We start from the raw sequence: 20,523 nt of genomic DNA on the forward strand, positions 1-20,523 counted from the left end.
ACACAGCCACGGGGCAGCCATTTCCCTCAGGCCTCAGTGGCCCCCACAGGACCACCAGCTAAGCCTGAGCCTCAGAGACAGGTGATCAACGCCCCAGTGTTGGCTGGGCTGTAAGTGCTCAGCAGCCAAGCCCTACAGCAAATGTTAGCTCTGCTGGAAACAGGGTGCTTACTTGACTTACCCACGGAACACGTGACACAGAGACGAAGCCTGGAATTGGACCAGGTTGCCCTCCTCCAGGGTCCTGCTGTGTGTGGCCGTTCTGGGGTCTTTGTTGGACGTGACACGTGGGGCCTCAGCCTGGCTGCAACAGGCGTGCTGCTCCCTGAAGGCAGGTGGGAGGCGGCAGAGGTGGTGACTGCTCCTCAGGTCAGGCACAGCTGCATATGTACAGGGCTTTGAAAGCAGGCGGTCCTGACTCCCAGGGCCCTGTGGGAGGCGGGGCCGGGCAGGTCTGGGCCAGGGCCAGAACCGAGGCTTGCTAATGGACGCGTCCCTGGGCTCCAGCGTCTGCCTCTGCTTTCTGCTCATGTTGGCTTTGCCAGAGGAGCCTGGTGGGAGCACAGAATTATTTATAACCTGTTATCTGCCAGGGAAATGCTTTCTAACTCAGGGAGCGCCCAAGACCGGTGAGGGAGGGCGCTGGCATCACCCTCTCCCCATCTCTGAGGCCCAAGGGCCACCCAGAACCTGACCCGCCTACTTAGTCTTGTGAGGGTAACGCCTTCCAGCATCTTCTGCTGGATTTTTCACGGAGTCACTAGGGAGACTTTGGAGCAGAGAAGGACCTGGGCTGACGGTCACTCTCCTGGTGAGGACAGACTGGTGGGGGGCAGGGGAGGCAGTCATCCTGCAGGCGGGGCGGGGCTGGGACCCGGCTGGTGGCACCGGGATGGGATCGGGTCAGTTTTGTGGGGACACTTAGGGGTTGAGTCAACAAGATTTCCAACGGACGGGAGGTAGTGTTGGGGACGTCAGGGTTGGTGCTGGGACTGCTGGCCTGTATGTCCCGGGGGTGAGGTCCCAGGAGCAGCATGCAGCAGCCTGAATGCATCTTGGTTGTATTAAGGTTGACTTGTCCACTGGACACAGAGTTGAGGTGCTGAGTGGATGGTTGGACTGTGGATCTGGGGTTCAGGACAAAACTTGGGTCTAGAGATCCCACTGCAGAATTGTCCCCATGAATCTGGGACAGCTCCCCCAGGGAGGGAAAAGAGCACAAGAGTGGGCTCTGGGCTCACAGGGGGAGGGGAGGAGCCAGCAGAGGAGACAAGACTGGGCAGCCAGAGGACACAGAAAATCAGGAAGTGGGGGGTCCAGGAGGGGACGTGACCAGTGGGAGGAGACCTGAGGAGGACGGACCAGTGCTGCAGCGTCCAGACCTCTGGTGAACTGGACCGTGGGGCGTGGTGGACTGGACGCTTCTGGCCAAGGAGCCTTTGAGCTTCTTGTCTGAAGGGAAAGCTGCTGAGACTGTTGTTGCTCTTTCTTGCCAGTGCGAACGAGGACACCTAAGCTGCCCTGGCAGCTGCCTTGTCACCATGAGGGAGACGCTGCCATGGAGGGGATCACGGAGGCCCAGCAGGCCCTTGATCAGACCTGTCCTAAAGCTGCACGTGTGTCAGCGGTTCTGGCTCATCCTGCTGAGATGCCGGCTCCACAGGGGGCGAGCGCCAGTGTGTGTCTGTTCTATTCCATGTCCTCCGAGGCCAGCTCCACGCGAAGGGTTCATGGCTGTGTCTCCAGAGACTAGAAAGGGCCCACATTCATTACATAGTAGGTGCATAATAAATGTTTGTTGTCAAATGAATGCGTCTTAGGGCACTGTCAAAGCAGGAGAGAGAGACTGTGCGTGACAAACACACCCAGAGTTCCACAGTCAGCAGATCTGGAAATATCCACAGTGCAGACCAAAGCTGCAGTTTTAGGTGCTGGGTGGGTTTATTTTGCATTTCTGGGATGGGGGGGTGCATGATAACCTTGGCTGCCCTTGAGGGCTCTGAGGATACATGGGAGCTGGTGGCACGGGGTACAGGATGGCCTCTTGGGGCTGTCCTCAACCTGACAGGCGTGTCCTGCGGCTGTAGCTGCAGGGGGAACTGCGGTGTTCATGAATCGTCTGCTGTGTGCCAGGCCCCGTGTGTGCACAATGCCACGGCCCGCCCGTGGCCTCTGTGACTGAGAGTAAAACGTGGGCTGCCCTGGGTCAGTGCTCAGCACCTCTCTGGCTTCCCCTTGAGCAGCCAGTAGCACTTCTGCTGTCACTAGTCCCCTGTAGTCTTTGAGGCTCAGGGAGGTGCGTTAACTTGCCAAAGGCTGCACAGCCAGCAGCTGGTGGAGCTGTCATCAAACCCAGGAATGCCCCTCTGGGCCTGGGCCTGGATCGGTCCCTGCCTACCATGTATCTGGCACCCTGCCCCTAAGGGCAGGCGGGCGCATAGTAGGTGCTCAGGAAGTGGAGTGCCCATATGCCACTCCCCTTATGCTGTCCCACCAGAGGGAAGTGCCTGGCCACCGAGAGGCTGCGGGCAAGTCACCGCACTCCCAGACAGGTCCCTGGGTCACCGCAGGATAGGGATAAGATTATCTGAGAGTACTTTCTTCTGTCGAGAACAATAGCTTCTCCCAACCCAGTTAGTCCTGGGCCCAGGATCCAGCCTGACCAACCAGAATGCCGTGTCCCCACCTCGGTCACCGCCAGTGGCCCAGACTGAGCCTGTGACATGCAGGCTCTGAAGAGTCTGGGGCCAGGAGGCTGTCAGGCGGGGGCTCCGGCTGCTGCCCACCCTGTGGAGAAAGTCGAGCTGAAGGCTGAGGGCTGAGCGCCTTGGCCCAGCCACACCTGCAGCTGGTCACTCCAGAGCCTGGCGAGTATGTGGCCTGATGCCTTTCCCGCTGCCTTGATACACTTGGAGTCGGGTTCTTGTCACAACAACCGAGCGTGCCGATGTCTACAGAACTGGTAGGTGGAGGTGGGCTGTGGCTTCTTGTCTACATGACAGGGGCTGGGGTTTCTGCTGTGGGACTCCTGACCCAGTGCTTCCCAGACAAGGTCGCAGCACCTCTCCCTGCCTGACCCCTCCTTCTGAGCTCCATGGATGTGGCAGTGACAGATCTTGTCTGAGGTCAGGGACAGTCAACAAGGTGGTGTCGTCACGTCCTCACACACTTAGCACAGGGCCATTTGCACAGTCTACATGGCCGTTGAAATGGAAGGGACACAGTCGTGAAATTAACTGAGGCCAGAAGCCTCGTGTCCACCCTGCTCTGGCTGCAGGAGGAGAGAAGTCGCAGCCACAAAACCTGGGCAGGACTGGGGGTGGGTGGGGTGTTTCTGTCTCTCTCTGACTCATCTCCACCAGCCCTTTATTTCCCCCATCTGTCCCTCCTTCTGTCTGTCCCCTGCCTGTCTGTTTCTCCTTTCTTCTTGTCGCATGCTTTCCTTTCTCCTCATCGTCTCCCCTCCCTTCCTTCTTTCTACCCATGTCTTGGCCTCAGTGGAAAGATTCTTGCAGGCACCCTGGCCCCTTCCCCATGCCTCCTGGCCTCCTGAAGCGGCACTCCATCCTGAGGGTGGTGCCACGCAGCCCAGACTGGTGCAGGGAAGTCTCTCTCACAAGAAAGTCATTTCTGCAGACCTCCCCTGGCCTTGGGAGCCAGAGGTGAGATTAGCCTGCCCTCAGCCGGGAGGGAGGGCACGTGCTCCAGAAGGCTCACTGAGTCACACCCACCAGCCAGACCAGCTGGTCTCCCCCAGATGCCAGCCCACCAGCCACAAGACAGCCCTTCCCTTGGAAGCCTGGGTGTCACGCCTGCACCCTCCTGGCTCCCAGGGCTGCGGGACGGGCCAGGCTGCTGGGCGGGGGGAGCAGCAGCTGAGGTCCCATGCGGTCGGTGCTCTTACATCAGTCCTGCATTTCTTTCCACAACAGCCCTGGAACAGAACTGTCATCATCCCTGTTTTCCCAGATGGGGAAACTGAGGCTTGATGCTGTTTTGTGAGCTGCCCAAGGACACAGCCAGCAGGAGGCTGAGTCTGGAGCCAGCGTGCCCTCCCCAGGGAGGATGGGCCTTCACCGTGGCCTCGTCGCAAGAGGGGGGTCATCTCGGCAGCACTGTTGGCTGGCAGGGATTTCGAGGTCCAGAGAGGGGAGGAGACATACCAGCCCTTCCAGCCCAGAGCCACAGCTTCTGATACCCGAATGTCTCTTTTAAATAGAAGCCCTTGAGTTTCTTATAGAAGTAATATCAGCACATCACAGACCACCGAGGGTGGGTGAGAGAAGTTGGAACACAGCCCATTGCCCTGACCCCCTGCGGGCAGTGCTAATGCTTATAGGACAAGGGAGCCCAGACAGGGCCTGGGGATGTCGGCTGTGGCGTGTGGATGTACAGGAGCAGCGCCGGTTCCATACATGGGACATGGTCTCTGCAGCCATCATCTGAATGCACACAGTTCCCAGCAACAGAAGGGTTAGAGGCATGTGTCTGTTCACACGTGGGTTTAGGCTGTTTGGATGTTTGCTACTTCCAGGTGTGCTCGGAACCCCTGGAGGATATGTTCTGTTCTGTCTTTGGGTCATTTCTTCAGTCAGGTCCCAGCTGTGGGACTCCAGGGTGGGGCCATGGCCCCAGGGCTGGTCTTTCCCCAGATGGCTTCCATCCCCCGAGGGTAAAACCTGAATTCCTTACTTTGGTCTCAAGGCCTAAGTGATGGGCTCCCCTTCCCTCCCTGCTGCTCCCCCTCCCACCCCCCTCCCTTCTTCCTTGAACAAGCCAAGCCGGTTCCAGCCTCAGGGCCTTTCCCCACGCTGCATTCTCTGCCTAGAATGCTACATCATCGAATCTTCTCAACATTGGCTCCTCAAATAGGCCTTCCTGACCACCCCCAAATTCCTGACCTAAAATCTTATACACTTATTTGTCCCTTGTTTATTTTTTCCCCAGTGAGACTGGGACACCGTTTGAGTGTCGGTCCCCAGTGCTTCACACAGTGCCTGGCACATAAATATTTGTTCAATGACCAAGTAAATATTTCTTAAAGAACCCTCTGAGCTGGCTGTCAGCCGGGAGGGAGCTGAGGCTCCAGGTGCTAAACAGCCTACAAAGCCCCATGGCACCGGCCAGCGGATGCTGGGTGGGAGGGGCTGGGACCTGCCCCCGACCTACCGACAGGACCCGCAGGACTTCAGCCTTCCCGCCTCTCCTCCGGGACCCCACCGGGCAGCTCAGCTCCGCCGCCACCCATGCACTCACCTGGCGGGCTCCCCGTGTAGACATGAATTCTGGGTGTCTACACTAACGTCCAGTAGAAACATCATTTGAGCCACATACAGCATTTTCTATTTTCCAGAAGTCATGTTAAACAAAGGAAAAACAAACAGGTGAAATTAGTTGTAATCACAGTTTATTTAACTCAACATATCAAAAATGTTATCCTTTCAGTGTGATTAATATAAAAATTACTAATGAGAACTTTTACACTCTTTCTTTTCATACTAAGTACTCTAAGGCTGTGTCATCTACTCTACAGCATGGCCCATTGCGGACCAGCCATATGTCACATGCCCAATGGCCACCTGTAGCCAGTGGCTCCTGTGCCAGGCAGCCCAGGCTCAGCCTTCATTTCTTGAAGCCACCAAGTGTCCCGAGGTCTTCATTCACAGAATATTCACAAACTGATGTAGGCTCACATCCTATTTTAGACTTCATTTCTGTTTGTGTATATAAAAAAGAAAATTAAAAAATTGAAGAGGGAGTTAAAAACAGCACTGAGCATGACTTCCCTGCCTGCTGGCAGGCTCTTTCCTTTCTGGGGAGTCTGAACTAGAAAGGCCTGATCCCAGCCGGGGCCTGGGGCGCCCTCAGATAACCACTTAATTAACGCCTGCCTGGGCACTTTTGATCTCCAAGGAGCGGTGCCCACTCGGCTGAGGCTGCTCCTGTATTAATTGCCCCAAACCCAGAAAGCCTTGCCAAGATAAAGGGGCATGGCGTTTCATCACTACAAATTGTTCTGAAATCTGCTCTGGCACCAGCAAAGGCCTGGTGTGGATACCCAGCGGTCCCTGCTTGAGGACCCCAGCACTGCAGGTGTGTGTGTGCGTGCACACGTGCACTGCTGCTTCTCCTGGGTGGGGCAGAGCCTCCTTGCTTGGCAGGGTTATTGGCCCACTTTCCAGACGAGAGGACTGAGACTTGGGGCAGCCTAGGGACAAACCATGGCAACAAGGCCAAGGCCAAGGGGCAGAGGGAGGCTTGGGTGTGCCCTTCCTGTCCCCCTGCACCTTAGGGCTGGGAGTCAGGTGGGCGTGGGCTCCAGTCCCGCTGCCTTTATTGCTGGTGACCACACCGTCCTGCACGCCCTTGTGGCATCTGAGCTGTAAGACCAATGCCACCCAGGTGAGTCCACTTTCTTCTGAGCAGCACAGCCCCCAGCCTTGGGGGCCTGGCCCTGGGCAGTGCCTCCATGAGGTCTGGGACTGGCCTGTCTGTAAAGGGGGGGATGGGACAGGTCTCCACTGCTGGGTGTCTGTGTGACAGGAAATCACAGGGACCGAGGTGATCGGTGGATATTCGTCGTGACTGCCAGTGCGAAGTAACAGTAAGAACGATGATGGAGGTCCAGCTGGTACCCAGCCCCTGGAGGGAACGGGGTGAGCTGGGTTTCAGGGTGGGTGCTGGCTGCACACTACACAAGGGCCCTTATAACAGGCATGCTGTCCCCTCCAGCCCCCTACCTCGCTCTGAGGGAAGGACAAGGCCCTTTCAGTTCCCCCTGGGAGCACAAAGGGAACGTCACCTCAGCTGGGTCCATTTGGAGCACCAGAGTCACCTTAATTATAGGCCTGCGGGCACGTAGGGCAGGCCTGGGACGCTGGAGATAGCCCGAAAACACCTGCGCTGGGGTCGACCGGACCCCCAGCCGCCAGGTGCACCTTCCCCACCCACCAACCCCTCCCTGGCATGGAGGTCCCCTGGGCCTCCTTCTTCTGTCAGGGCTCCCGGACGCGTGAGAGCCCCTGAGGTCTCCTTTCGCACAAAGCCTGGAGCAGTCTGGCCCGCCTGGGTCCGTCTGCAGGGCCCTGAACGCCGAGCTCCCGCCGCCTCTGACTCAAGTATATTTAGCCTCATTATCAAATGTTTGCAGTGAACCGTGTGAACCTAATAGCGGCTGGAAGTGAAACCCGATTCCCAGGCAGAAAGCAGCACGTGACCACGCCTGATCAGCAGGGGTCACCGCCCCCCAAGCCCCGCGGGTTGGGCAGTGTGCTGCCCCCAGGCGCCTGGCCCCACACGGAAGTCCCCTCTTGGACCTTGTCCCGCAGCCCCTTCTCCAGAGACCGAAATGAGGGCGGCTGGAGTCCGAACGGACCTGGTGTTGAGGAGGAACCAGGATCTGGAGGGGTCCACGCAGGAGTGGTTCCCATCCAAGCTGGTGACCTCTCGGTCAAGTCGGCCCTACCGGCTCCATTTTCATTTCTCGGGCAGTTTCTTCCGAGGATGGGGGAGGGTGGGGTGGGCTGGAGGAGGGGGCTCCTGTCTCAGCCCAGGGAGGGCCTTGGTGCTCTGACGCGAGAGGTGCGCCGAGTTTCCCTACGGCGGCTGTCGCGCGGCTGCACAAGTTTTTGCCACCCTCGCGTGCCGCTGTTGTCGTGGTCGCTATGACGACGCGCCGCGTTTTATTTTTAATAGCGGCTGGCGATTAGAGGGCGGCCTGCGCGCTCCCGGCGCGGTTCTCGAGTCCGGGATGGGGGGTGTGCCCAGGCTCGCCCCCGCTTCCCGCCCTCTCTCTGGCCTGAGACTCCAGCGGAAGGCGCCCCCTTCCGCATCCCCAGATCTCCCCCGGTCCAAGTTCGAACTAGGCATCCCCGAAGAGCCAGGCTGGGAATGGGTGCAGAGGGAAGCACCCATCCAGGCCGCTCAGAGGTGCCAGAGACCCCCTGGAGCTGGCGATCCTCTCTGGGCAGAGACTGGACCCGAAAGGCCCCGCTTCCTCCAAAATACAGACGACCGTTCCTCCTTCCTTCCCACACCTGCCATCAAACCCAATCCTTAACCCCAAAAGAGTGTCCTTGGGTCGCCTCTGCCCGAGGGGAATCCGAGGCTCAACGGGATGATGCAGTCAGGTCTCGGATGAGTACGGGCCAGCTCGAACCGGGCCAGCCAGAGTCCTGGCAGTGAGCGTCCGGCTGCCTTCCAGAAACTTCCAGTGCTCCTTCTACGATAGAAGGTTCCACCTGGACGGACTTTCACGTGCTTCTAAACGTTTCCAGGTTTGTTTGCCCGGTTCTGCCTCCGTCCTCCATCCTGACCACCCGGCCCCGCACACTCGCCAGCGGGAAGTCGCAACGGCATTGGGAGGCGGCAGGTGTGTGGAGGCCTGTGGAAGGGTGAGCATACACCCAGGTGGTCTGGGAACTGCAGGAGAAGCCTCCCCACCCCCAGGTATTTGAGGGAAGGCGAGCGCCCCGAGGCCTCTCCGGACTCACTTTTGAAATGCCAGGGACAGGCCAGCCAAGGATGAAAGCCCGCCCGCCAGGCAGCGCCTTTACTGCCTTTGTCCAGCCGGGGCAATGGGGGCGGAGGGCCAGGGCAGACGGCATTCTCCTCCGCTGGCCACCCCCACACCGGGGCGTCTCACAGCCTTCCAGGGCCTCGGCCGTCTAGCTTTGGGGTCTCGGCCCGTCATTCCTCTATAGCTGTGGTACGGGGACAGGTCCACCCCCTCGAGGGCCCGACCCCACCTGGTCTAGGAGGGCGGAATCAACCCAGCCCGGGTCTACCCGCCCTTTCGTGGCGGGGAGCCCTCCAGCCGCGCTCAGGCCTGGGGCTCCCCGCGCGTCGTGCCCCCGCATCGCGCTCTGTGCGGCGCCTTGGCCGGAGGTGGCGCTCTGTGCGCCCAGCGGATCCCGGCGGCGCTGGAGGCTCACACTCCGGGGTTCCTCACCAGAGGCTCTTTTCTTTTCCTTCCCTCCCAACCCCTTGAGTTCCCGGCTCAGGCCGCAACCCTGCCTTCCACAAGCGAATGGGGACTTGGGGGACGCGGGGTCCCAGGGTGGGGACGAGGCACGCTGCAGCCCCCCTCCTCCGACCTGGGCGCTCTCCCATCGGAATGTGGGTGGAGGTTCCTCATTCAGACGCCCCAGGCATCGGATTGTGGGCGGGAGCGCGTGGCAGCCACCAGGTGAGTGCCCCAGACGCGCCCCTAAAGCCGGCCCACCTCTCACCAGAGACTCGCTCCCCCTCCTTTTATGGCGAGGGGGAGGCAGGGGCCCTGGATCCCAACCGTGGAAAGAGGCCCGAGGGCGGGGGGCGGGGGCCGGCCTGCTTTTGCCCTTTTTGGCGTCCAGCTCTGGGCGCTGCCCTCTGCTGCCGCTGGGGCCCGAGAGAGGCGAGGCGAGCCGGCGACGGCGGCGCTTCCGCGGCGGCCTCCTCCACTCCCCGTCCGGTGCCGCAGGATTGCAGCTGGAATTGGAGGGTGGGCAGCTCGAGGGAGGGGCGCGCAGAGCCCTGGTGGCTGTGCTTGGAGCCGGGCGCGGGGCTTGCATGGATCTCACTGCCTGCGTGAGCGCGTGTGTGTGCTCACTGCGGCGGCGGCCCGGCCCTACCCGGCCGGTGCGGCCCCCGCGCGCTTCCGAGGTGCGGGTCCCGGGCCGGGAATCCGGGGGCGGTGAGAGGGAGGGGCAGGGGAGGGGCTCGGCGACGGCCCTATAACCCCCTCCCCGTCGCCGGCCGGCTCCACACGCGCGCCCGGAGAAGCCCGCACAACTCTGGCGAGCTGGGCCTGCCCGCGCCTGCTCCTCTCCCGGCAGCGGCAGGGGCAGCGGCGCCAGCTCGGTCCTGCGCCCGCCTTCAGGCCCGCGCAGCGCGGCCCCGGGTGCTGCCCGGCTCGGGCCGGAGGAGGGCGGAGCGCGGCGCCGGAGCCGAGGGCGCGCCGCGGAGGGGCGCACGCAGGCCGCCGGGCCGCGCCGTGCTGGGCCGCGCCGTGCCCGGCCTGGCGGCGGCGGTGGCGAAAGAAGGCCGGCGGTGGGCGCGCAGGGAGAGCGCGAGCTGGAGGCCGGGGCCTGGCCGGGCGTCCAGACAGGTGCTGGGTGCGGCGGCTCCAGCCTCGCTCCGGGCTCCTCGGGGCTGACGCCGCAAACACGCGGAATTAGCGGCCAGGTCGTTCCTAAAGCCGGCGCCGAGGAGCGAGAGCGGCAGCCGCCAGCACCGGGAACGCACCAAGGAAGAGGCCCAGCCCCGCCCTCCGTCCCTTCCGTCCCCACCCCCCACCCTGCGGCCCCGGAGGCTCCCGGCGCGGCAGGCGCGCACTCCCCGCTCCTCCTCCTCGCTGCTCGCGCCGGGCGCGTTCCGTCGGCTCCCCGCTCCGCACCACCCTCCTCCGGGCCGCGCTCCCTGAGGGATGGTACTGAATTTCGCCGCCGCAGGAGCCCGGCTGCAGCGCCCGCCCCGCGGCCTCGCCTCCTCGCCGAGCCGCCAGCGCCTCGGGACGCGATGAGGACCTGGGCTTGCCTGCTGCTCCTCGGCTGCGGATGCCTCGCCCATGCCCTGGCCGAGGTGGGTGCCACCCCCGCGCCCCGGCGCACGCCCCCTGCGGCCGCCCGCGGGCTGGGGCGCCCCGGGCTCGGGGTCTGCAGAGCGCGTTTTCATTTCTGTTAAGGTGGTCGATTTAAAAATTTTCCCAAGTGGGGTTGTGTTTTCTGCTGTGCCTAAGTGTGTCTGGTGAGTTTCCAGCGTGTTGCGTCGCTCTGCCGAGGAAGGACTGAGTGACGGCGGGGTGGACGAGTGGGGAGAAACTTCGGGGGCGCGGGCTTTTCTCCCTGGTGGGCACCCGGGGCGCGGCGGGCAGTGCAGTATAGGGGTGCAGGAAGCGCGGAAGGGGGTGTGTGTGAGCCGGCGGAGTTCGGGGAGGGGGGGGAAAAGCGGCGCATAAACAGGTAGAGGCCCCCCGGCAGGCCGGGTGGGCAGCGTGGAGCCGCAGCCCCGGGTCCCCGGTTCCCAAACCCGCCCGGGGCCTGCTTACAGGTGGCTGAGCGAGGCGAGCCGGGACCGGGCCAGGCGCCCGCGCCCTCCCACCGCCGGCGCCCCCCACCCCTCATCTCGAATCCCGAATTCCCAGGAGCTCTGCTGTGATGAATGACTTTCTACAGCCCCCGTCGTGGGAACTTAGTGCCTGAGACCCCCCGCAGGGACGCCTGACTCCCTTTAAAAATCTGGAAGGAGTGGGGGGAGACCGAGTGGTGAGGGTGGGCAGGGCAGGGATCCGGGAGGTACGAGAGGTAGATATTTAACTCTCCCATTCCCTGCAGCCTCTCCCAACTGCCGGCTGGATTTGGGGCGCCCGAGTCGGCGCTAGGGCCGCTGCTGGGCCGGAGCGGGGTGGGGCGAGTGTGAGTGGGTGTGAGGGTGCGTGCGCGCGCGTTTGTGAGACGGAGAGACCCTCTCCCCTACAGGTTTGCCCGGGATTCCGGGTGTGAAATTTAAGCCCCTCGCTGGATTAAAGTGTTAGGGCTGCCGTGACTTTCGTCGCTGATCCATGACGCATTTCAGCTTGATCTTCCTAGATGTTGATTTCACTATTAAATCGGAAACTCCCCGGGCCCCTCACTACCCCCAGACCGCCTGTAACTGACACCCCAGGCGGAAGGGCTGGAATGGGGGGCTTTTGTTTGAAATTTTAAAGGTGGCGCGCGGGCTTTTTTTCAAAAGGCAGACGTGGATGGGGACGAAGAATGGGGTCTCACCGAGCCCCACCACCGGCCATCGGCTCCAGGGCCCGGCCGGGGGTCGGGCGGCCTTGCGTGCGAGGTGCCCGGGTGGGCCAGGGACCAAGAGCCCTCGGCGTGGGACGCGAGCCGGCGGGGCCGGGGCGAGGCTCGCTGACCGTGTGGCTCTGCTTGCAGGAAGCCGAGATCCCCCGCGAGGTAATTGAGAGGCTGGCGCACAGTCAGATCCACAGCATCCGGGACCTCCAGCGACTCCTGGAGATAGACTCCGTAGGTAAATCGCGCCCCTTCCCTCGCGCGCGGGGAGGGCGCGGGCGGGGCGGGCCGTGTGTGCGCCCCGCGGCGCCTCCCGCGTTTGGGCCGGGCCGCGCAGGAGCGCACCGAAAGGTCAGAATCCAATCCCGGGCCATAAAGCCCAGGCGGATGAGTCAGGAGTTTCTCTTCCAATCACCACTTTCTCTCCCGGCGGCGGCCGAGAGCTGCTCGCTCGCCCAGAGGTTGTTTTTGCATTTAAGGAACACGCCGCGTGTGTCACAGAAAGTTCAGCCGCATAGAGGGCGCCGGCGCCCCGGCCAGGTGTGCCTGCCCCAGGCCTGCCCTCAGGCTGGGAGGAGCGGCAGCGGGCCCAGGCCCTGAGCGCAGAACAGCCCTGTGCCTTGCTGGGAGCCCCAGGTCAGGGCCCCTTTGCACCCCTGAGGCGGGGCTGGGCCTTTCTGTTTGCAGGAGACCTGTGTCTTCTTTTTGCGACTCGGGTACATCTGCTGTTTGGAGGCTCCTCTCTCAGGCCCTGGAGCCCTGCCACTTTCGAAAAACAGTTTATGTGTGAAGTGTTGTGCTGAACCGCTTGAGGGCCGATTGCAGAATTGGACTGGACCTGGGTTGGCAGAGGCTGCCTTGGGGTGGAAGCAGGTGGTGGTGGGTGGCTTTGCTGGGTGTGGAACAGAGGGAGCCCCTTCCTGGCGGACAAGGGCTCTGGCCCACGTATTCCTAGCGTTGGAACTTCAGTGTGTTAAGTAGGGAAACACTCTACTAAGAGGCCGCAAATGAACTTGTCAAAGGCAGCAGGGAAGGTAGTGGATGGAAGGTCGGGTGGGACGAAGATCCCTCTCCTGCAAACTGCTGTGAAAAGGGGTTTGGGTAGGGGAACTAGGGGAAATCACTAGCTGGGCCATTTGGAAATTTGTCCCTAATTATGATGCTGGCGAGGCCCGGACCGTTCGCAGTGCATGCCAAAACCACCTTCCAGTGGGGCAGGCGGGCGGTTTCTGTAGTTTCTTGACCCAGGAAATCCTTTGGCTGATCTTTATCAAGAAAGGGTAGCATTTCACTTCGAGATCAGAGTTGGCAGGATGGGGGCTTGGAACTGCTGCCCCTTGATGTGTAGCCGCGGAAGGGCTTGTTTTTGGTGAGCTGAGGGAAGCACTCCCGCATTCTGCTGGTCCCTGTGGGTTTGGGAAAGTGGTGGGGAGACTGCCTCCTGACTTGGGAGCTTGAGGGCCCAGAGCCTCTTGGGGAGGGGGTGTGTGTCCAAACTGAAAAAGCCACGATGCACCATCCAGTTCTTAGCTTGTTTCAAGTTGCCCCTTTATAAAAAGCCCCAGGACCCCATCTTCTTCCTGCCCCAGGGAGTGGGTAGAGTGGCTCACCTGCGGGGATGCCCACCCCAGCCTGTCAGACTTTTTGGGCTCTGGTGCCTGGGAAACTGTGGGTGAGAACCAAGAGGGCCTGAAGGACAGTCCTTGCTCACTATCTTTGCCCCTAGGGGGACATTTGTGACACAAAAGCAAAAGTGGGTCTCCTTTGTCCTGGTCCTGCCCCCCTTCCACAGAAGTGGAAGCTGAGAACCAGAAGAGACCATGGTCTCTGGCCTGAGCACAGGAGTTGCACCTGTTGCTTCTAGAGCTTGTCTGGGGGGAGGGGGCGTCTACCCACCCAACTCCTGTCCCACCAGAAGTGGAGTTGAAACAGTGGGCTGCTGGGTTGTAAGCAGCTGTGGATGACTGAGCTGCCTCGCCCCCCACCCCACCCCCGCCGGCCCTGGACGCCACACTAGGTCCAGCAGAGGTCCTTCTGGGACCAGGGAGGAAGGGGCTGGGTCCCCAGCTGGAAAATCTCCCTCTATAACTCTAGGGGTGTCCCTGCCAGATTGACCTGAGTGTAAGGCTTGCGCCCAGGCCGCTTGAGAAGAGGCTTTTTCAAACAGCGACTCCTCACTTGTGTGGGCGGGGCTTTGTGATGGGGCACTGGGGTCCTGATTCCTCCCTGTGGGCGGACTGCATTCCCATTTCACAGGTGGGAAACTGAGCTTGGGCTCCAGGTGGGTGTGGCTGGAGGCCCAGGGGGTAGGATTCCTGCTCTGGAGTGTCCTGAGTTCTGAGTATAAGGAGTGAAGCCCTAGATGGTTTTCCACCTGCTGCTTTTGGGTGGAGAGACCAGCATGTGGTCTTTTAATGACCAGTAGCATGGAGTTTGGGGCCTGTTTGTCCAGTGTGATGAGAACAAACCCCTCAGCAGAGTGGCAGCGGGAGCTTTGTTCTCCGAGCAGTCTGGCTGAACGCCCGGGTCATTGAGTAACCGATACATAAATATCCCATCTTGGGCCATTAACGCTTCACCAGGACGGATGGCTGGAGCAGTACTCCCGCCAAGTTGTCATGTGGACATCTGTGCATCAAAGACCAGAGGGAAACCGCTTGACTAACTGTCCTCAGAGTGGTTGGAGGGTGTGATTCCCAGGGACCTTCTCGTGGAAGTCGCTGCTGGGCTACTTCTCCGGCAACATGAATCAGAAGGCGTCCCCCTGGCGCGGTCTGGGCTGCGTTTGCTGACCCTCATCGTGATAGGGGGCATCAGAGGGTGGGCTTGTTTGACTAGCAGCTGTTTTGTTTCTGTCTCTTGTCTTCAAAACCAATTGATGAACTGGGGCATTTCCTTCGTTGTTTATTAGGCCTGGGGTGGGAGAGCCCACCTGGCCCTGGACAGGGCCCTTTGTCCCTGCATGCCGGCCCATCTCTTGGGCCTCAGTGTCCTCAGATGTGCACAGGTGGCAGCGCCTGGTCTGTGATGTGCTGCAGAGCGCTCGCGTTCTTAAGTTTTCTTAGAAGCCAATACAAGATGGCCGCCACCAGGACATGACTCATAAATGTCACTTTTTCAGGAAAAAAAATGCTTCTTGTAACAGTTGGTTGATGGGAAATTCTTACTGTGTGAGTAGTTCTGTTCTGATCTTATTTTGGGTCTCAGAAAAAATAGTGGCAGTGAACATTGAGTCATTTTCAGTGAAAAGTTGGGTTCTGCTCTGGGTTCTCGAGAGTGCGTCTTCTGCCATCTGCACCTTGTGCATTGCGTTCCCTCATCCTCATCCAGTGCTGGTTCGTGGGCTATCATGGAGGCCTCGCTGGCCCCGCACCGGGGAGGAAGCGTCGGGGCTGGGCTGGTGGCCAGGTCACCACCAGGGTCGGAGGGAGCCGGCAGAAACGACCTTGGCACAGCTGCTGGAGCTGCTGGCCACTGGAACAGCTTTCTCAGGACCTGCTTTCCCAGTCCTCTATTGGGGAGGCAGGGGTGGAGGGGAGAAATGGGAACAGACCTTCCCAGCTGGACCTGGGGGCAAAGGTGGCAAGTCTGGGGACCCACTTGACCCAGGTGCAGGCAGTGTCAATGGGCCAGGTTTGGCCAAATGGCAGGAGCAGAACTCTGTCCCTCCCATCCCCCTTTTCCATTGCTCTGAGAGACTGGGCCTCCCCTAGCCTGTCCGAGTCCTGGGGGACTAGGGTCCAGTCTGATCTTAGCTCTGGGGCCCACTGCTCTGTGGCTGAGAGCCCCTCCCGACAGCTTGCCTCTGCGGTAGTGGCCGTGGCTCCCAGGCGTCAGGCACTCCTGTGCAGGCTGTCTGCCCTGTCAGTCACCAGGACTCATGTCCAGGCCCTGCAGCCACTCCTGCTCCCCCCTCCAGCGTTTCTCGTGGCCTCACCCTCAGCATGAGATGACTGGGAACAAGTGGGGTTTGGCTGTCAGCCAGCCGGGCCGGCCTTCCTTCCGAACTCTCAAAAGCTAGCTGTACCATCAAGGGCAGGTTAGGGGGATGGGGGGGAGGTGCACACTCACTGGCAACGTCTGTCGCCACCGCTTCTGTTGGTCCTTCAGGTCAGCCTGCTGTCCACAGTGCCCGGCTGGGAGCAGTGGGTCTGTCCGCCTGGGTCTTATGGACATGGGGGGGGAGGGGCAGGGCTGGCCTTGGGCTTCCTCACCTGGGAGAACACCTGCAGCCCCTCCCCCGCAGGTCCACTGGAGGTGTGGTGCGGGCAACACATTTCTGTGGATGCTTTGGAGAGGGTGGTAGGATATTTTTGGCAGCTGCACACCTGGAAACTCCCCATGTCGGGGTGGAGGGGCTCCCAGAGGACCCCTTCCATCTTGAGGATGGGGGTGGGCTGAGCTGCAGGAAGAGCTGTGGACGGGCCCCCAGGGGCCAGCTGGTCATTTCCCTCTTTCTTCCTGTAGGGGCCGAGGATGCTCTGGAAAGCAGCCTGAGAGCCCATAGCGGCCGTGCCACCAAGCGCACACCTCAGAAGCCACCTGTGCCCATTCGGAGGAAAAGAAGCATCGGTGAGTCCCAGGACCATTGAGGGGCTGGGGGGGACTCAGGGGAGCCCGCCCTCCCTCGTGTAAAGCAGAGGCCCAGCCTGCCTGGGGCCCCTCGGTCTTGCAGTGTGTCTCGTGCTGTGGCCTGGCCCGGCTGACAGCCCCTGGAGAGGAGGCCGTCATAAATTCCTTAAGTGCCGGTCTTGTTGGGGCCTGCTCTCGAGGAGGCCTCGTTTCATTGGCGGTCCCGCCATGTGGAGTGCTGGGTGTTCCTGGCTGCAAGCTGCCATGGAGCCTGGCGGGATGCTCATGGACACCCCCTTCCTGTGCCCCACCCCACTTGTGCTTGGCTCCTGGGGCCCCACCTGGGCATGGGTTTCGGGGATGCTTGGTTCTTGTCCCCTGACGCAAAGCACCCCATGTCTGCTAGTGGGTGGGGCTCTGAGCGGAAGTCATGGCCTGCTGTTCTTTGTTGCCCCCGGGATGCAGCTGGGAGTGTGGCCTGTTCAACCCTGTGCCACTTGGGGGTCCCGCCTGCTTACTGAGGCTGCTACGTGTGAACCCCGGCTGTTCCACTCACTGTGTGACCTTGGGCAGATGACTCCCATGCAAACGTCGGTTTCCTCCAAGTAGACGGGTTTATAGTTTCCACCTTTGAGCACGAGAGTGGGTGAATGGTTCAGTTAAGGCAGGCGGGCCCTCCCCAAATGACACTTACTGCTGTGACTGTAGCCCACCTGGCCAGGTTCCCTGGGCCCCTCTCACCTGGCGGGCGCCAGGCTGTGTGCTGTGAGGCAGCCCCCTCCCCCACTGGGGTGGCCAGACTGCTGGCACCCAGACTTCCTTGTCTGGTGGCTTGTTCTCGGGGCCCAGCGAGGAGGGGACAGTGAGAGCTGACGCCCCTCCTGGACACTTGGCCCCCCCGACTACATTTCGGACCATCTTCCTGTCTGCAAGGGGCACGGGCCTGCTCTGAGCTGGCTACTGCGCTTGTGGGAGGCCCGTTGTGTGAGTGGCTGGCTGTTGAGTCCTCTAGCTCCCGCTCTGGGGTTTGGGGGCCCCCACCGTGTTGCTGGGGGCAGCGGCTTCAGTGGGTGGTCCCTGAGCCTCCCTGGCCCCTCATCCTGCCGGTCGTGCTCCCTGGGCAGGTGACTAGGCAGCGGCGCCCCTGGTGGCCAGTCCCCATGTCTGGATGACGCCAGGCGACCATCGCACAATACCTAGCTGGGCCTCGTCGTGGCCCAGGAAGGCAGTGTGTTGTGCGTGCGCCCCGGTCCTGGGGTGGGTTTCTCGTCTGTCAGTCACAGCCTGGTGTCCATAAGGCGTTCAGGGCCCTGGCTGGACTGGTCAACCTGTGGTAAGGAGTACGGAGCAGAAAAGGGAGCCAGTCCCCCCTGGAGGGGCCTCGTGGCTGGTGGATGGCCTCGGGTGACCCTCCGTGAGCAGGTCTCTGGCCGGGGGCTGTGGAGTCTGGGCGTGCTGTGTCCCATGTACCTTGTCCCCTGCCTACTGTGCAGGCCTTTGACACCCTCCCCCCAGACCTCCTGTGGCTGCTCCATCTCACGCCACAGCCACAGCCAAGCTGCCCTCGAGGCCCCCGGGATGGCCCAGAGCAGCCTGGGGTGTGAACCAATACGCCAGGCTGTGTCCTGGTGTCTCCAGTCAGCTCTCTCAGGGCCTCACAGTCTTGGCTTCCCTGCTCCTCCCCGTCACCCCAGCCCAGCAGCTCCCCGAGTGTTGATCGTGGGCAGGGGGACACTGGGCTCCAGCAGCCCCACCGCCTGTCAGCCTCAGTTTCCATCCTGTCCCCAGCCACACATTCCTCACCCCCATGGGCACAGTGGGCCTCCCTGCTGTCTCGGCCCTAGTGTCACGTTGTCCCCTTTGCGAGCTGTGTCCTTCCTCTGGGGTCACCCCACCAGGCCCTCATGCTCCTGCCCATCCTTGGGTCAGCTCAGCTGCGCTCTGGGGGAGGGGGGCCCTGGGGCTGCGTGACACACGTCACGTTGGAGGAGGCAGCAGCTGGGTGGCCCCTCAGCTGCTGCAGGCCTGGGAGGGTACAGAGGGGGTGGGTGGGCGCAGTGCATGGGACAGAGACCTCTGGACTCACTGCGGCTCTTCCTCTGCAGAGGAAGCTGTCCCCGCCGTCTGCAAGACCAGGACGGTCATTTACGAGATACCTCGGAGCCAGGTGGACCCCACGTCTGCCAACTTTCTGATCTGGCCTCCGTGTGTGGAGGTCAAACGCTGCACTGGCTGCTGTAACACAAGCAGCGTCAAGTGCCAGCCCTCTCGCGTGCACCACCGGAGTGTGAAGGTGAGCCCTGCCACCCCCAAGGGAGCCACGCTGGCCCGCGTGATGGCCAGCAGCCCGAGGCCCGGGAGAAGGGACATGCGGTGTGGGCCGGTGTGGGGAGAGCTGGGACGCAGCCTGGTGTCCCCCCCACCACATAGAGCCGCCCAGGAAATGACAATTTGGAAGGGACCCTGAAGAAAGAAACATAGGATACAGTGGTCTGGAGCTGACTGGCCTTGCTAAAGGCTCCACAAGGTGCAGCCACTTAGGTGGGGGCCCTGCAGAGCTCGCGCAGGCACGTTGGCAGGGGCCGTGGTGCATGGCAGGGGCCCGGGGCCCCCTCGGAGCCTGCCCTACCCCACACTTCTCCCCAGGACATGGGCGACAAGGAAGGGGGTGCTGGTGTGGAGCTGTGGCCACGCTGCCGTGCCTTATCTGTAAATCGGGGCGCGTACCCTGTTCCACTGGGAGTGCTTGTCTGGATGGGTTTTCTGGGGTGCCGGGATCCGAGGCCAAGCCCCTCCCCTCATTTTAGACAGGACCCGGTGGCTTCGGCTGACTGTCTTCGCCATCCACCTGTAGTCACTTGGGAGCCTGCACACAGCTGGTCATCTGGCACGGCCCTCCCTCAAGCAGGGGCGGGCCACGATGACCTCCAAGGGCAGCCCTGGGGGGATGCAGGAAGGTCACCCTCCCACTCTGGGGGCTCCTTGTGCTCCTCTCCTGAGTCCTTGGGGACATTCTGCCTTAGGTCGCTCTGGGCAGCCAAATTGGGGTTTGGCTTGTGACCTGCTGGCCTGCGCCTCCTGGCCTGGGCTTACCTGCGCCACCTGTGAGGCGGTCTGAGGCATGGCCCTGTGTGTCTGGGCTGTGAGCCCCCGAGAGAGCAGGGCGTGCTGTACGTCTCGGCATCAGTCCCTGTGTGGCCCTTTTCTAAAGGATAGGGTTGGAGGGTGGTTCTAGGGTGTCTCTTGGCTCCTGTAACGTCAGGCTGACACCTGGAGACTGGCTCTGGGTGCGTTAGGACCCTGCGAGGACCTGGGCAGCAGGGTGTCTTCTGCACAGGGTGGGCCCGTTGTCCTCGAGTGGGGATGTCAGATCTGGGGGTGCAATAGAACTTATTCTTGACTAGAAATTATTTCAAATTCTCCAGGCTGCTGCCAGTCTAGGCCCCTCGATGTTGGTCTGTGGTCCCCATGAAAGCTCAGGGGAGAAAGCTTTCTTAGTGACAGACCACATAGCAGGCCCGGCCACGTGTCATACGCAAAGGTCCTTTAGACCCATAAGTGGGACTTGACCTCGACGTGGTGTCTGCAGGTCTTCCGTGCTGAGCGAGCACGCTGCATGGCTCACTGCCCGTGGGCTGCCGGGCCGGCTGACACTCCCCTGGATGCCAAGGTGTCCCAGGTGGGAACCTGAGTCAGGCCTCCAGACTTGCAGCAGTAGGGCCCCTCCTGGTGCTGAAGCCAGCTCTGCACCCCAGGGCCCCCATTGCCACCCCTTTGTTAAAGGAGGAAACGGAGGCTCGAGGAACAAGCCCTGTGCACCCCGTACCGGCCCTGCCCACCGGGTCTCCACTCTGTGACCCCGGCCAGCCTCTGCCCTGTGGGGTTTCAATGTCCTCACTTGTGGTATGTTGGGGGGTGTTATGAGCCCCAAGAATCCGGGTACCTGGGGTCTTTTTCTCGGGCATAGGCAGTGGGTGCTTTAGATGAGATGGACCCAGATACGGGCACCAGGGTGTCTGAGACGGGGCTTGGAGGTGCAGGGGTGCTGCAGTGAAGGGCTCTCCGGCCTCCAGGGCCTCCCCCTGACCCCACTCTTGCTCCCCATAGTGTGAGGACCAGGGAGTGTCTGCCTCTCTGCTGGCCCACCTGAGTAGGTAGGTGGGGGTCCAGAGACTCCAGTAGGGGT

The 20,523-nt window shown here is 61.6% G+C and overlaps 1 protein-coding gene and 1 long non-coding RNA gene across 12 annotated transcripts in view; both read left to right on the forward strand.

Moving 5' to 3' along the window:
• The first annotated feature begins 470 nt into the window (after positions 1-470).
• On the forward strand, positions 471-1,810 carry LOC141567333 (uncharacterized). Its single transcript, XR_012489951.1, has 2 exons — positions 471-811; positions 1,497-1,810. It is a non-coding gene; the product is annotated as an uncharacterized LOC141567333 (long non-coding RNA).
• Positions 1,811-8,892: 7,082 nt separating this feature from the next.
• Positions 8,893-20,523, forward strand: part of PDGFA (platelet derived growth factor subunit A) — a 34,539-nt gene continuing 22,908 nt past the window's right edge. For 3 of the 11 annotated variants that reach the window (XR_012489952.1, XM_074314076.1, XM_074314079.1), the window contains exons 1-5: positions 9,350-9,481; positions 10,431-10,560; positions 11,907-12,003; positions 16,233-16,337; positions 18,443-18,630. Coding sequence is in view for 9 of the 11 variants with exons in the window: in XM_074314076.1 (XP_074170177.1) it covers positions 10,498-10,560; positions 11,907-12,003; positions 16,233-16,337; positions 18,443-18,630 (453 nt within the window). In the remaining 2 variants the exon portion in view is untranslated. Of the gene's footprint in view, positions 9,188-9,349; positions 9,643-9,733; positions 10,561-11,906; positions 12,004-16,232; positions 16,338-18,442; positions 18,631-20,523 lie in introns of those variants that run through there. The other 8 variants (XM_074314078.1, XM_074314080.1, XM_074314077.1 and 5 more) reach the window with 8 other exon arrangements.

The sequence above is a fragment of the Rhinolophus sinicus genome, linkage group LG10, assembly GCF_036562045.2.
Source record: "Rhinolophus sinicus isolate RSC01 linkage group LG10, ASM3656204v1, whole genome shotgun sequence".
NCBI classification, from domain to species: domain Eukaryota; kingdom Metazoa; phylum Chordata; class Mammalia; order Chiroptera; family Rhinolophidae; genus Rhinolophus; species Rhinolophus sinicus.